At 54.4% G+C, this 16,004-nt stretch overlaps 1 protein-coding gene across 1 annotated transcript; it reads left to right on the forward strand.

Annotated features, from left to right (window-relative positions):
• Positions 1 to 465: 465 nt before the first annotated feature.
• Positions 466 to 6,343, forward strand: CD79B (CD79b molecule). Its single transcript, XM_040244986.1, has 7 exons — positions 466 to 2,493; positions 2,877 to 2,986; positions 3,670 to 3,723; positions 4,690 to 5,001; positions 5,243 to 5,361; positions 5,603 to 5,644; positions 5,748 to 6,343. Exons 2-7 carry the CDS (start codon positions 2,920 to 2,922, stop codon positions 5,844 to 5,846), a joined length of 693 nt encoding a protein of 230 aa, XP_040100920.1. The 5' UTR covers positions 466 to 2,493; positions 2,877 to 2,919; the 3' UTR covers positions 5,847 to 6,343.
• The last annotated feature ends 9,661 nt before the right edge of the window (positions 6,344 to 16,004 follow it).

Below are 16,004 nucleotides of genomic sequence, written 5' to 3' on the forward strand. Positions count from 1 at the left end.
ACAGCAACCCACTCCAGTATTCTTGCCTGGAGAATCCCATGGCCAGAGGGACGTGGCGGGCTATAGTAACACGGGGTTGCAAAGAATCAGACACAGCAACTAAACCACCATGGCCCGGGAAGGGCTTCCCTGGTAGCTCAGACGATAAAGAATCCACCCGCAATACAGGAGAGCTGGGTTTGCCTCAATCCCTTGGCCCTGGAGCACTTCCAGAGCTGTCAGTGTGGGGCGGGACCGTCCTTTGTTGAGAATCACCAGGTAACTGGGGGAGGCTTCCTGGCTGGTGTACTGCAGAGTTAGGGGTCAAACCGGCATTCTGTTTTTGTTTTCAGATATGTGTTCTGTGACTTGGCTTGGTTTCTCTCATTTATCTATTTATTTTGGGTTGTGCTGGGTCTTCGTTGCTGTGCAAGAGCTTTCTCTAGCTGTGGCAAGCAGAGGCTACTCCTCGTCACAGGTCACAGGCTTCTCATTGCCGCGGCTCCTCTTGTTGCAGAGCCCGGGCTCTAGGCGTGTATGCTCAGTAGCGGCTCAGTAGCTACCCTGGTCACAAGGGGCCGAGCAGAGTCAGTGAGGAAGGAAGGGCTAGGGGAGGGGCAGAGGTCATTCTTTCCAAACTGAGGCTCTGCCCTCCCTCCACTTCCCAGGGATGCTGGGGGTCCCTGCCCTCTTGCCCCTGAGCTCCTCGTCCACTTTCCCGACACCCCCATCTCTTGTTTTGATGCTGCCTTCCTGGAAAGGTGGGGTGGGAGCGGCCAGATGTCGGGGTGTACGGCCCAGGGCAGCCGGGGGCAGAGGCGGAGGTGGGCTTACGAGGCCTCCTGTTCCAGGAGAGAGAAAGCGTCACCAGCCTCAGAAGGAGCTCAGTGTTGTTGTCACTGTGGACGGAACAGCACGGCCCCATCTGTGACAAATAACCCTGTAGACGGTGGGGCCCCCGTCCCCTCCTGAAAATAGATCCCTGCCTGGCATGAATGGGAATGAGGTCTAAAGGACACATCTGCATTGCTGCCCACAGGAAATGCAGACATGTGTGTATGTCTGGAGGGTACCTGCTGCGTCCCCAACCTCCATGGCCCCCCAGAGGCACCCTGGGCGGCAGACCAGCTCCCAAACCACCTCCCATCCTACAACTCAGCAGTACACCCGTGTTGGCAGCTACACGCACACGCAAACACATACACACACGGGTGCACCCCAACCTTTCTCCGCCTTTCTCCCAAATTCTGGGGCCCCCAACCCCAAAGCTAACCAAGCCCTCCATCACCAGGAGGTGTTTGGCTAAAAGAAGAGACCCCTGGATTTCCCCCCATTCCTCTGGGGGAGTCTCCAACCACCCCCACCAGCACCAGGGGCTTGTGGTCCCCATGCTGACCTCAGGTGATGTTTATATTCCTGGGCTGTTTGTTCTGTGAGCAGAACATCTGACACCTTTTCAGAGAAATGTTTTTCTCTTCGTTTGGAACATCTGGAACCAGCAAGAACATCTGGGACTGCCGGGAAGAGCTGTTTCTCGGATGGAACCTGAACTCCCCTGTCCACACTTCCCACAGCTCCGGCCCCAACCTGTGCTCCTCGGGTGGGGGGTGGGGATGCCACTGTACCAGGTGAGGCCTATGCCCAGGACTGAGGGGGCCAGCATCCAGACCTCTGCCTTCTCCACCAGCAACCCTGGCCTGGGTGGTGGGTCCATGTCTCCCAGAACTCAGACCTGCCTGCAGCACAGGCTGCTTGAAAACTAGTGGGTGGTGAAGAGAGTGAGATGTGGGCAGAGGACACAGGATTCAGCATCTTCTTTCCCCTCCTGGGGGGTGAAGGAAGAGACAGAGCAAGGGGCCAAGAGAGAGTAAAGAAGGTGCCAGAATACATAAAACTCATGAACTCAGCTGTGGGGCTGAGGGATGCACGCCTGCCATGGGCAGCTCTGCAAGTTGTGCTCTGCACAAGGGCACCTCCCCCCCGAGACCCCAAGGGATGAGGGCTGTGTCTGATCCAGGGGCAGGGGCACATAGTTCAGCTTAGACAAGCTCCTAGACTCTGTGGTTCCATCCACCACTCTGCTGACAGATGAGAAAAAACGAGAGAGACTTTCTGTTTCAGAACTTGCAGGCTCCCCCAGACCAGCCTCTTGCCTTCCACTCCAGACCCACGGAGCTGTGGATAACACTTCTGTGCCCTGAGAGTCCACTGATTGCTGAGTTGGTGGGTTTTCAGTAAGCCATCAACACCTAAGTCCACCGTCTTTGGCAGCTCCCAGCAAACTCTCCCACCAAGTGAGTGAGGTGGGGCCTCTCGCCAGAGCCGGGACCAAATCTTCTCCCAAGTGGCTGCCGCTCTTGGCCTGTTCTTGCTCAAGAGCCTCTGTGGCTCCCTTCCTACACAAGGTCAAGCCTCCCTCAACTGCCAACATGGCCACCTGCACTCTAGCCAAGAGGCTGGGCTCTGGGGCCATAGCTGTCCCCCTAGCACTCATACCCCGTCCTTCCTGGATGTGTAACTTAAAGAGTGTAAATTGGTCCGGAGTGGAAGGGCTGTGACCACATCCATCCACAGGACCCATGTAGATTCAGTTAAGTGCCTGGGACTCAGGACTGCGAGGCCAACGGGCCCCAGGACATGACTTTGGGGGTTGGGATGGGGCCTCAGGGGCCCCTGCCTCCCAGGGGCGTCCGCCGTGGACCCCAGCCGCAGTGCCCGAGCCGGGGTGACCCTTGGGTCTTAGCGGCACAGCTGACAAGAAAGCCTGCCCTCCCCCAGGGTCCCCAGAGAGCTGGTGCCTCCCCTGGGTCCCAATTTGCATGGCAGGAAGGGGCCTGGTGGGGAAGAGGTGGGGAGGAGGCAGACTGCAGCCCAGGCAGTTACACGTTTTCCCCCAGGAGCCTCCTTTGTCACGGGCTTGGGGCTGGAGACAGGGTGAGCATGGCAGGGCCGGCGTTGATTCCCGGGCTCAACAACTGGCTGGTGCTGGGGCTGCTGCTCCTTTCAGGTACTGCTCGAGGGGCCCAGAGGTGCCCTGGTCTCGCTCTTTCCACTGCTTCTGCCTCCTGCTCTCGCCTCCTCCGCCTTCGTCTCTCACTTTTGCTGCCTCCTGTCTCCCTCTGACAGCCCTGGGGACCGGGTCTGTGGGAATCAGCCAGGCTGAGGGGCTGGTGGGCTCTGGAGTCTGCAGCCCCCAGCCCTTCTCCAGCCCGGAGGGGGTCGGGCTGAGCTGGGGATGAGGGGCTGGTGGCTCTGACCTCGGAGAAGAGCTAGGCCGGGGAGGAAGAATGGAGAGAGGGTTGTTCACCCCCAGGCGCTGCAGGGCCCTGGGTGGGGGAGGTGGTGGAAAGGCCGCCCCCCACCAGACCTGGGACAGGCCCACTCCCCACACGGCGCCCTGGTCTGGAAGGCGGGGCTCCCTGGTCTGGAAGGCGGGGCACCCTGGTCTAGAAGGCGGTAGAGCCCTCCAGGGGTGACTTCTTCCCTCTCGTCTCATCCAGGAGCCCACTCAAAGGCCGAGGGCAGAAGCGGGGCTGGGAATCAGATCCTCTGGTGACCCCACCCCGCTCTAGTCTCTCCAGGGCAGGCGTCTTGGAGCTGATGTCCTGGGGGGAGGAAGTGGGTCCGGGGAACGCAGGGGCGGGACAGCCAACTCCAAGGGACCAGCCCCGCCCACTTCCTCCCACTCAGCAGGTGAGACAGTGCTGGTGACCAAAGCAGATGACCCGCTCCAGGATCCCAAAGGTCAGCAACTTCCCCTGAACCTTCTGGGAGCAAGTATGTCTGTGTCCAACGCGGGGGTCATTGTCCACGAGCTGCCCCATGGTTGCCCTGGCACCCTGGCCCCTTTGGGTTCTCCCCCATCCCCAGGCCTCCTGAGGGTCTGTCTCCCTCTGTAAGACCTGGCTCTAAAGTCCCTCCAACCCCTACTCCTCCAATGTCACCCACGTCAAACATGAGTCCCAAAGATCAGGGAGGAGGGGATCCCACTGGGGATGCAGGCCTGGGCTGTCTGGCTGGGGAGTTGGGCTTAGCCCCAGCAGGAGCCTGCAACCTTGGGGGCCCCCTACAGGCTGCAGGGGCTTAGGGGTTCCTAGGGCACCCCTGACTGGGGACCAAGCAGGAGAGAGGCTTCGTGGGGCAGATGGGTGGTAGAGAGTGTGGCAAGCCGAGAAAGGCATAGGAATAAAAAGAGGAGCAGGGCCAAGCAGAAGAGGTGACAAGGGAGACATGGGCAGGAGATTGACGCGGGAGCCTTGATTGCCAGGCTGAGGATTTGTGGGGTCACTCTGAGGATTGGGGGCTGGTGTGGGCAGGGAGAGGTGAGAGCACCAGGCCAGGTGAGAGGCTGTCCTGGGGGCCCTCTGGCCTCCGAAGGTGAGGCCTGCATCAGGCTGCTGTAATGGGCATGGAAAGGCATTGGAAGGTTCCAGGCCCTTCTAAAGGAAAATCAAATGGGGAGAGTGGGCCATTAGGAAGGGGTGGGGTCCAGCTGTTTGGCCTGCGGCTGCTTACATGGCTCAGTTCCCCTATACCTCTGCCTCATGACTGTCCCACACTCTGAGAAACAAGGGCAAGCCAGGAGACCAAGCCAGGGGTCAGCGCTGCCCGGAACAGGGGCCATGGTTTAGGGGAGGGTGGCGGGCCACGGTCGGCCGGTGGTCCAGAATGCAAGGAGCAGGATTTTGACCCCAGCCCTGACACCCACAGGAAACATTTGTTCCCGGATCTGGCAGTACCCACGTTTCGTGGCCAAGAAACGGGGCTCCACAGTGGAGATCAGGTGCCACCTGGATGATATGGGCAAGGTGAGCTGGTTCCGGAAGCCGAAGCCGGACTCAGAGCCCAAGATATTTTTCCCGGAGGAGGGCCGCGTCCTCCAGCACCGCAACAACTCCGAGGCCATCCTCACCATCCTAGGCGTCCAGTTTCAGGACAACGGCATCTACTTCTGCAAGCAGGAGTGCACCAAGGGGCCCTCAAGGACAGAGCACGGCTGCGGCACTGAGCTCCGGGTCATGGGTGTGTGCGGGGCCTGCCCCCCTACCCCCACCAGCCAGGGCGAGCAAGGGGTACTCCTGTAGCCCCGCCAACACCCACCCCACCCCAGCCCTCCACCAGTAGGATGAAGGGTCACACCGTGTGGGATGGCTGTGACCCCGGGCGCCTGGGAGAGCCGCGGAGAAGCAGGTCCTGAGGGGTCCGGGCCCAAAGCGGGGACACGTCCCACCGAGCCTCACCACGTCCACCCACCTCCTCCCAGGGTTCAGCACCTTGGCCCAGCTGAAGCGGCGGAACACACTGAAAGATGGCATCATCATGATCCAGACCTTGCTTATCATTCTCTTCATCATCGTGCCCATCTTCCTGCTGCTGGATAAGGTGACCGTGGGGGCCGGCCAGACACTGGCAGGGTCTCCGTCTCCCCAGCCCCAGAGCCCACCCACTGACTCACCCGTTCAAACACTCCCTCATTCATCAGCTGCTCTCGCAGAGTGCCCCTCAACCCTGACCCTTGACCCTTGACCCTTCACCCAAGACCAATCTCCCTGGCCCTCCCCAGCCTGGCCCAGCAGTGGATGGGGTGGGGGACTAACACTGCTCTCCATCCCTCCCCTGTCAGGATGACAGCAAGGCCGGGATGGAGGAAGATCACACCTATGAGGTAAGGGGCAAGGTGGGCCCCCTATACTCCTGGAAGCTCCGAGGCACCATCAGTGTGCGGCCAGGGGAGTGTTCAAGGCCTGAGCTCCATTTCATGTCTCCAGGGCCTGGACATTGACCAGACAGCCACTTACGAAGACATAGTGACTCTGCGGACAGGAGAGGTGAAGTGGTCGGTGGGTGAGCACCCAGGCCAGGAGTGAGGGGCCGGCCTTCCCCACGCTCCTGGGCACAGCCCACTGGGCCTCAGTGACTGCTTCAGAGCTGTCCCCCCCTTTTCCCTGGACCCCCGTCAGCCTCCAAAGCGGGCCCACCAGACCCACCTGCCCCTCCAGCCCTTGGTCCCCATCTCTCACCGAAGGGACTGGCGCAGAAGGGCTGCAGGGCAGTGATTAGGAGCAAGGGGGTCCTCGGGGGCTAGACTGGACCCCGCCTTCCCGGGGTGCTGTGTGGGGGATCCGTGGCCCTGTGAAGGCCAGGGAAGGCAGAGACTTGTCTGGAACCTGCAAGTGGACTCAGAGCCGCCTGGCTTCTCTGGAGAGCCGGGCCAGGGTCACAGCCCACCCCAAGCAGCCGCAGACAGGCCGCGAGAGCTTCGTCCCTCTCCCGTCTCTCCTGCTCTCTCCCGCCCTCCCCCGCCCCAGGGGGCTGCTGGCCTTGCGCCCTCCACCCTGTGGAATAAACAGTGTTTCTTGAGAAACAGGCTTGTGACGTCTGTGGTTCTGGGGTGGATAAGGGTACCTGTCTGGGTACAAACGTTCAGGCACCCGCGGGCCTAGGGGCGGGGAGGTCCGGCTCAGCTCATGCCCGGCTCTCTCTGAAGGCCCGGTTGGGACCTGTGGTCGTGTCTACTTTCTTTCCCCACTCTGACGCTGGCGGGACCCCGAACAGAGAGAAGGTCTGACTGGACTGGTCCTTCTGCTTGGTGGGGATGCCCGTGTCCTGCCTCCTCTTTAGCCGACAAGCAGCGCTTGAGTCCTGCAGGACTTGAGCGTCTCAGCCCTAGAGGAGCTACCCTCCCCTACCCACCCCGTTCTCTTGTCCTTCAAGGTCCTCCACCTACAGGAAGCCTTCCCAGAACACCCCAGCCCCTGCCTGATCCCTGTTTGGATGCCGTCCTCCACAGCTCTGATATAGCTACAACTTTGCATTGCCCGTCTTGGCCTCGTTCTCCAGTTAAACTAGAAGGTTCCTGAGGGCAGGGCTTCCCCTGCCTCTATTATACACCTCCTGTCCTCCACCAAGCCTGGAGATATGTACATATATTTTTTCTTACGAACTTTGACTTTAACTTTTCACAGTCAAAAACTGTTCTTTGTCATCCAATAAATGTATAGGTATGGATCTGATTTTGGTCAAACGTTAAACTATGAGATGCTGGAGATATAAACTATGAGATGCTGGAGATATAAACTATGAGATGCTGGAGATATATATATATATATATATATATTTTGACCCAGAGCTATGCAAGAGAGATTCCTAAATCAAGAGGCCTTGTGGCGAGGAAGCCTGAGGATTCTTAGTCAGATAACCCCTTCAGACTTTCTGGCATAAAATCAGAGGCAAAACGATCCCCAGCCCGGCTGCTGCGGGAGTGACTGGGAGCAGCTCAGGGCTAGGAGCTGAAGTGCAGTGAACCTCTGTGTGCAGAGCCAGGTTGAGCTCCACTTCCTGTTGACCTTGGGGGGACCATGCTCTGATTTGCCACTTACATTCTGGATTCAGGTGGGAGAAATCCCTGCCCTCAGGGAGCTGCCAGTTTAATTGGAGAATCAAGGTCAGCATAGGGAGGGATGAGTCAAAGCAGCTCCACCTGGAACTGCAGGTGAGGCAGGCAGGTGGCCAAGGACCCCACGCCTGGGGTAAAGGTCCATCTCCGCTTTGATCAGCGGTGACCACGCTGAGCCAGGCCGGGGCTGGGCCTGGCCAGGCCTCCTTCCTCCCTGGTCTCTGGGCTGCCAGAGGAAACGCACTTGTTTTGGCATCTGCCTCCACTGAACTGGAGCTCTTCCTCTCCTGCTGCTTTGCATAGTGGGGCTAATTCTGTCCTCGACCTCCACCAGGGACCCTGGGCAGCCGGCTGGGGGTGGGATGGAGTCTTCACTTCTCCCCCCAGGCAGGGTCTCCCCCTGCTCGGGGCTGCCCTCAGTCTAGGGAGGATTGGCTTTTTTTGAAAGACAATTAAATATCTTTGAATAACTGTTTTCCTAATGCTTTGAGGTACTGTTGACAGAGAGTCATCTGAGCAGGGAGGCCTGCCTTGTCCACCAGACACCCCGAAAGGGCACTGATTTCATGGTTTCGATCTAGAAGCCCTCAATGGCCTGTTCTGTTTTAGAGGCTTTTACACTACGTGTGTCTGCATGTCTGTCGTATGGGGCCCTGGCCCCCAGAACTAATAGGCAGTGGTAACAAAGCTGAGTGATGCTGGTGGAAGTGATAATTATCTCAGATCTCAGTTGCTTTTTCTACAAAATGGGAATCATAAAACTTCTCCAAAGGAAAGAAGTTGAACCAGATGCTGGTTTTTAGAAAATTATCCTGCAGTAAAGTTTTCTTGTCATAAATTTTAGCACATGTACGAATTTGAATAACCACCACCACATCCAAAATACAAAACATGAATCAGATTCTCTCAGTGGGTCCCCCAGATTTTTATATATGGAGCATCTCTTCACTGCCAATAAGATTTTATGGAGCGCCTCCGTATTCATTTATGTGATATTTCCCCAGCATAACCCTGGAAGGGGACAGCTTCATTCCCACTTTACAAAAGAGGAAATCGAGGCCCAGGGAGATGATTACCATAATTGGCCACAAGTCAGACACAGACCTTCAGACTCCAAGTGTGGCATTCTTTCCACTACATCATAGCTGCCTCCCCTGAAGGACTTTGCAGCTCGGAGGCTTTGAGCCAGAGGAGGAGGACCATCAGGAGAGAACCCTGGGACAGCTTTGTCCTGGGAACCATCTCCAAATGTGTCCCCTTGTTCATGAGTCCCAAAGGCCCCGCTCCTTCCTAAGAGGCCCAGATGTCGGGCCACTCCTCAGCCTTCCTCCTCCCAGAATGCAGCCCGAGGCCCCGTTGGTGGGCACATGCCCCGCTGCCCACTGGGGGAATCCAGCCCAGTCCCTCGGGGGCCTGGTGGAAGCACAAGCTGGTTCCTCCTCCGTTTTAGCTTGACTTCCGGCCCCCTGTCTGCAGGTGCTGCTAGGTCAGGGGCGCTCAGGCCAGAGGGTTTGGGTGTTTTTCCAGCAGAATCAGAGATGAGAGAAAAACAAAACTCGGAAAGCTGAGGCTGTCTGGGTGTCCGTGGACCACCCCCAGCAGGGGTACAGCCTGGCTGGGTCTTCTGTGAAAGGCCTCAGAAGCCATTCAGCCCCCGCGGAGTCGGGGTGAGGGGCTCGGGATCCTGCACCGCTGTGCTCTGCTCTCTGCAGGCAACCTCAGCAGCTGGATTCAGAGTCCACACACTGTGAAATTTGTGGATTTGTCTCTGCTCTCCACGCTGCTGCACCTGGTCACAGCATCCTCGGGAACTGCTATTGACTCAGATACAAACAAAAACCAAAACCAACCCAGCCCCTCCGTCGGGGAGACCTTGGCAGCCCTCTCCCAGCCCAGAGCCTTTACTTGGAAACTTAGGTGACTCCACAGAGAACACAAAACAGCAAGCCTGAAACCCTGAATTCAGAGTGTAGTCTGTTAAAACACATTTACACAGATCCTAATGCACTTTTCAAACAATAATAATAAAAGACATTGTTCTGTTCAGCCCTAAGATCACTTTCTCACGTGGCAGGAGTGGGCGGCCAGACGCCTCGTGAGGTCCTGTTTGGGGCTCAGGTTCTGTGAGCTGTGGGTCTACTGAACATCTGTGTGCTTGCCCTCAGCATATGCATGCCACCCCGTCGCCTTTTACATTTGAATTTGTTCAGGTGTGTATTGCTGTGTATTGCAAGATCCCACGTTATCATTTTTTCCACACTTGTTATGCGAGGTTCGTTCTACAGACACAGCATGACCTGCCTGGCCATTTCTGGCTGAGGGGATATTTGAGTTTCTTTCCTTGACACTGTCCTTCCATCCATTCAAACCACTCGGCGGATGCTTGTTGAGTTTCCTGGGCCTGGGAATGTGGTTCCAGCTGCCAAGTCCCTCCCCTCTCCCCAGAGCTATACTCTCACCCCTTAGCTCTTTCTTTCATGGTAGTCTTCACAGTGTGAAATTTCTGGATACATGATACTGTTAGGTATTTATTTGTTTGCTATTGTCTCTCTTTCCCATGGACTGTAAACTCCAGCAGAGAAAAGGTGTTGTCCTTTGTTTATCTAGGTCTGCCCATCTGCCCGGTACATGGATGCCTGGCACATGGAAGGTGCAGCAACTGCTTATTAAATTGGTTAATGTATGAATAAGAGAATGAGTGAATGAAGGGAGGGATGAAAGGCATGAACCCAGCCTCAAAGAGCTTACCTTCCCCTACGGGGGTAAGATGTTCACAAACAACCACAGAATAAGGTAGAAGGAGGCAGAGGTTATTTCCAGTTGACAGCACCAATCAGGAAAGCACCTCAGACTTCCCACAGCTGCTGGACACACCCCGGTACTTACTACTTCATTCTCAATGGGCTTGTCCCCCTGGGGAGTCATCCCCGAGGCGAAATTACCCAGCAGGTCCAGTGATGTAGGTTGTTTTGCACTTCTAGATTGTTCAGAGATCCTCACCCACTGTAAACAACACCCCCATCAACTCACAGGGGTGCCTGCCCTCATCCTCCCCACCCCCACTCCAGAGCCCTCCTGGGCCCTTCCTCCATGCTTGAATCCTCTGGCAAACCCAAGGGTCCGATGAGATAAAGGAAGTGAAAATGTGATGTACACTGAAACGTGCAACACAAATGTGAAGGATGATGTGACTTGGTTCATTAAATCGGGCTGCATCGGGTGGCTTTCTCCCTGCTGCTTGTCTTGGTACCTGTACCTGTGGACCTCATTCTGGGCTGAAGCTCCTTGAACATCTTCTTTTTCTTTTTGGCCATGCCACACAGCGTGTGGGGTCTTCCTCGGCCAGGGAGCAAACCCATGTCCCCTGCACTGGAGACAGGGAGTTTTAACCACTGGGTCACAAAAAGTCGGACACGACTGAGTGACTGAACTGAACTGAACTGAACCACTGGATTGCCAGGGAAGTCCAACTGAACATTTTCTGAGTGGGGACTTGATCCCGCCCTGCCAGCTCTGCACTAAGGATAGTTCTGTCCATGCCCAGCAGCGCTACCATCTTTCCTAGGTGAGGCTTCTAAGCAGCTTGGCACCATGAAAGACTGGGACGTTGGGCTGCTATCACTCCAGGAAAACTACTTATCTCTGAGCCTGAGTATCCTTGTATGAAGGATATAGCCTCATACAATCCTCCCCACATCACTCAGTACAGCGCCTGGCACATGGAAAGTGCTCAGAAATGCTGGCCTTACGCATGTCCCCTGGAGAAGCCTTTGAGAATCCCCACATAACATTCTTAAAGACGTTGACCCAATGAGCTGTGATCCACTCAGCCATCAGACTTGTGCTGGAGTCAAAGAAATGGTGCATATCCTGGGGGCAATCCCAGCCTCTGGATTCAAGAAAGGCAGAACAGAGCTAGAGATGGGAAGCATGGACCTCAAGTGACAGAGAAAAATGGAGAGAGCTACCTCCAGTCCCTTTGCGGCTCTCTCGAAGACCAGGGCAAGTATGACTCTAAATAAAGAGATGGCCCCAAGCCAAGCGGACTTGAACCTTGGAGGGGTTCTTGAAACCTGGAAGAGGCCACTTTCAGATCAAGAGTGGGCTTTCCTGGCAGTTCAGACAGAAAGAATCTGCCTGCAGTGCAGGGGACCTGGGTTTGATCCCTGGGTTGGGAAGATCCCCTGGAGGAGGAGATGGCAACCCACTCCAGTATTCTTGCCTGGAGAATTCCACAGACAGAGGAGCCTGGTGGGCTACAGTCCATGGGGTTTTGAAGAGTCAGACATGACTGAGCGACTAACACTCAGATCAAGAGTAAATCTGTGAGTATCCATGACGGGTACAGAGAACCCCAGAGATGATCGAATCTGAAAATATGAAGGGCTACTAAACACGCTGAAATTCATGGATTCCAAGATGATGGGGGAATTCATCTCTAACCCTATGGGCCTGGGCCTGGAGATGTTGATCACAGCCTCCGCCCACTGGCCACCATGCAGAGGCCATTGCCCGGCAGTCTCTGAAACTGGAGAAGCTGCGGGTCTGGTCCCAGGTCATGCCCCAAGAAAGGGTGAGTGACTCCCCAGCATGTGCAGGAAAATCCCAAGTCTAAGTCAAAGTTTATCTTCTACTAGCAATGACTTATGTGTGTGTCTTCATTATGAAAAATCCTGAAAAAGACCTTATAGAGAAGAGGATAACCAGTATCCACCCCCACACCTTCCAGTTCTGAGAAAGGTGTATCCCAGGGGCGCCCAGGATCCTGTGGGCCAAGCAGAAGTGGGCTGGTGAGAGGAGATACTCCCCCACTCTGACTGGTCCCACCTGTTCTTGGCAGTCCCCTGCCTGGAGTCACCACTCCTCACTGTGCCCACTTTGTGTGGCTCTCGAGCAATCTCCAACTGGGGCTCCTGAACCCTCACTCCTAGGGAAGACCTGAGGCTTCTCCTGTGGTCCACAGCTCACGTACTAGTCCCCCCAGTATTAGCTAGAAGCCCACCATGGGAGCTTCCACCTCAGCACTGCTTCCCCCAGGTGGACTAGAAGGAAGAAGTGGCAGAAGAGGTAGAATGCTGTGTGGGGCTCAGAGACCCTCCCCTACTTTCCACCTGGCTCCTCCCCTTTGGTGGCACCGGAAGCAGAGGAAAGGTGGCACAGAGGTAAAGAACACACCTGCCAATGTAGGAGACGTGGGTTCGCTCCTTGGGTCGGGAAGATCCCCAGGAATGGAAATGGCAACCCACTCCAGTATTCTTGCCTGGGAAAGAGGAGACGGAACAGGCTACAGTCCATAGCGTTGCAAAGATTCAGACACGACTGAGCGCCTGAGCACACACTTTTCCTGTGGCCCTACCTTCATCAGAGCCAGTTTCTTTCTTTCTTTAAATAAATTTCTTTTATTTATTTGGCTGCACAGGATCTTAATTGTGGCTTGCAGAATCTTTAGTTGCAGCATGTGGGACTGAGTTTCCCAACCAAGGATTGAACCCAGGACTCCTGCATTGGGAGCATGGAGTCTTAGCCACTGGACCACCAGGGAAGTCCCAGAGACTGTTTCTTTCATGACACTCCCCTCTGGTCCCCTACAGTTGAGCCTGGGACAGTTCCCACAGGTCCCAGTACCCTTGGTAGCAGATAAAGAATCAGGGGCATGGTTGGGTGACGGCTCACGAATGACAGGGAAAAAAAGAGAGCTCTATCTTCTGGTCTTAAAAGAGGGAGGTCACAAGGTGCAAACCCTCAAGTTTTGGACCACAAGGGTATAACTTTTCAACACTGGTTGGCAACACCATCACCAACCACCTCTAAAAAGGTTTGTTTCTTTCTTGCTTTCCCACAGGGTCAAGTGCTAAATGTATTCAGACTCAAGGGGTGGAAGGTTTAAATGGAGGGGAATATGTTCTTTCCTGCTCTTATCCTTGGGGACAATTCAATGCTGGTGACTTCTGGATGCTGAAATAGCCCCAACTATAGGCACCAAGAGGTGGGAAGTTTGTAGTTCTAGCCTTCCTAACTCAGGCCTTGCCTTGCTGTGTGGTCTCTGCCGCACATCCCGTGTCTTTGGGCTGATCTCACCTGGAAAATGACAAGCTCTGAAGGGAGGACAAAATGAGGCAGAGACTCTTGTGACTAGAGGCAGGATCCTTGTGATCAGGAAGCTAAAAACACAGAGTGGCGCCCACTCAATCTGCTTTGAAGAAAGGACCTGGAGTGCTGTAATGAGAAGAGTAAGCATTTGGAGATTTGCTGTCTTGGCTGAAGTAGCTCTTGTAAATATGCCTCTTTGAGCCTCAGTCTCCCCTTCTGTAAAATGGGTGTGATAACCATACCTCCTTCACAAGATGGTCCTGAAGGTCTAATATGGGGCTGCACGGGCATGCTTTTCACAGCCTGATAAGCTCTATACAGATACTAAAAGGAGGAGGAGAAAGACTGGGAGGAGCCTACAATGACTAGAGAGAGCAATTTTTCAGGATGCTATGCTCCAGTGCTGGGGGTGGGACTCAAGCCTTCAAGGGCTCTTCCAGCTGAGATTCTCTGATGGTAACAGGGCTATGGGAGCAAGCACTTGTGGTCAGTGTCTGTTCCTGGGATTTCTGCAGCACATCCGAGGAGTAGGGGCTATGCCTCAAGCTTCCGTCCTTTGCCCCCACCCACTTGCCAGAGCGGGGACGTTCAGGAAGAGACGTAGGGATGTGTGGGACTGAAGCCCTCTAATGGTCACGGGTTAGCACTGCATCCACCTCAGTCTGGATCAGGTGGCAGGAGGAAGGTGATGGAGCGAAGGAGGAACTTGTGCCCAGAAACCTCAGAATCTATTGCTATTCTTGGCTCCCTTTCCCCAAACACACATTGTCTCTGGTGGATGGAGAGGAGCATTGCAGAGAGAAGGAAGTGGGTAGAGAGTGAGGCAGTGTCCACATAGCTCTCAAGATACATCCATCCTGAGATAACACTTCCTTCAGGGGACCAGTTTGGGCCTCCCTCACCCTGGGGAACAACCCCACAATGACACCCTGCCAGAGTTGTGCCTGGGCTCAGGATACTCCCTTCTGCTTGTTGTTGTCTAGTAGCTCAGTTCTGGGTCTGACTCTTCTGAGGCCGCATAGACTGTAGCTCCCGTGATGAAAAGGACATCTTTTTTGGGTGTTAGTTCTAGAAGGGCTTGTAGGTCTTCACAGAACCGTACAATTTCAGCTTCTTCAGCATTCCTGGTTGGGGCATAGACTTGGATTACTGTGATACTGAATGGGTTGCCTTGGAAATGAACAGAGATCATTCTGTCATTTTTGAGATTGCATCCAAGTACTGCATTTCCGACTCTTTTATTGACTATGAGAGCTACTCCATTTCTTCTAAGGGATTCTTGCTCACAGTTCGGTTCAATTCAGTTCAGTCGCTCAGTCGTGTCCGACTCTTTGCGACCCCATGAATCACAGCACGCCAGGCCTCCCTGTCCATCACCAACTTCTGGAGTTCACTCAGACTCACATCCATCGAGTCGGTGATGCCATGCAACCATCTCATCCTCTGTCGTCCCCTTCTCCTCCTGCCCCCCAATCCCTCCCAGGATCAGAGTCTCTTCCAATGAGTCAACTCTTCGCATGAGGTGGCCAAAGTACTGGAGTTTCAGCTTTAGCATCAGTCCTTCCAAAGAACACCCAGGGCTGATCTCCTTTAGAATGGACTGGTTGGGTCTCCTTGCAGTTCAAGGGACTCTCAAGAGTCTTCTCCAACACCACAGTTCAAAAGCATCAATTCTTCGGCGCTCAGCCTTCTTCACAGTCCAGCTCTCACATCCATACATGACCACAGTAGTAGACATCATTGTCATCTGAATTAAATTCACCCATTCCAGTCCATTTTTCACTGGTATCTATGTTGATGTTGATGTTCACTGTTGCCATCTCCTGTTTGACCACTTCCAATTTACCTTGATTCATGGACCTAAGATTCCAGGTTCCTATCCAATATTGTTCTTTACAGCATCGGACTTTACTTCCATCACCAATCATATCTATAATTGGTACCATTTTTGCTTTGGCTACATCTCTTCCTGCTTTCTGGAGTTATTTCTCGACTGATCTCCAGTAGCATATTGGGCACCTACCGACCTGGGGAGTTCATTGCTCATTGTCATATCTTTTTGAATTTTCATACTGTTCATGGGGTTCTCAAGGCAAGAATACAGAAGTGGTTTGCCATTCCCTTCTCCAGTGGACCACGTTTTGTCAGAACTCTCCACCATGACTCATCTGTCTTGGGTGGCCCTACACAGCATGGGTCATAGTTTCACTGAGTTAGACAAGGCTGTGGTTCATGAGTTAGACAAGGCTGTTGCCTGGAGTAACAGGTAAATTTGGCCTTGGAATACAAAATGAAGCAGGGCAAAGGCTAACAGAGTTTTGCCAAGAGAATGCACTGGTCATAGCAAACATCCTCTTCCAACAACACAAGAGAAGACTCTACATATGGACATCACCAGATGGTCAATACTGAAATAAGATTGATTATATTCTTTGCAGCCAAAGATGGAGAAGCTCTATACAGTGAGCAAAAACAAGACCGGAAGTTGACTGTGGCTCAGATCATGAACTCCTTATTGCCAAATGCAGACTTCAGTTGA

The sequence above is a fragment of the Oryx dammah genome, unplaced genomic scaffold (genome assembly GCF_014754425.2).
Source record: "Oryx dammah isolate SB20612 unplaced genomic scaffold, SCBI_Odam_1.1 HiC_scaffold_8, whole genome shotgun sequence".
NCBI classification, from domain to species: domain Eukaryota; kingdom Metazoa; phylum Chordata; class Mammalia; order Artiodactyla; family Bovidae; genus Oryx; species Oryx dammah.

Coding starts and splice junctions, on each gene's coding strand:
- CD79B (XM_040244986.1), top strand. CDS start 2,920: ATGGCAGGGCCGGCGTTGATTCCCGGGCTCAACAACTGGCTGGTGCTG. Junction 3,724..4,689: donor CCCGCTCCAGGATCCCAAAG/GTCAGCAACTTC, acceptor TGACACCCACAG/GAAACATTTGTTCCCGGATC. Junction 5,645..5,747: donor AGGAAGATCACACCTATGAG/GTAAGGGGCAAG, acceptor TCATGTCTCCAG/GGCCTGGACATTGACCAGAC.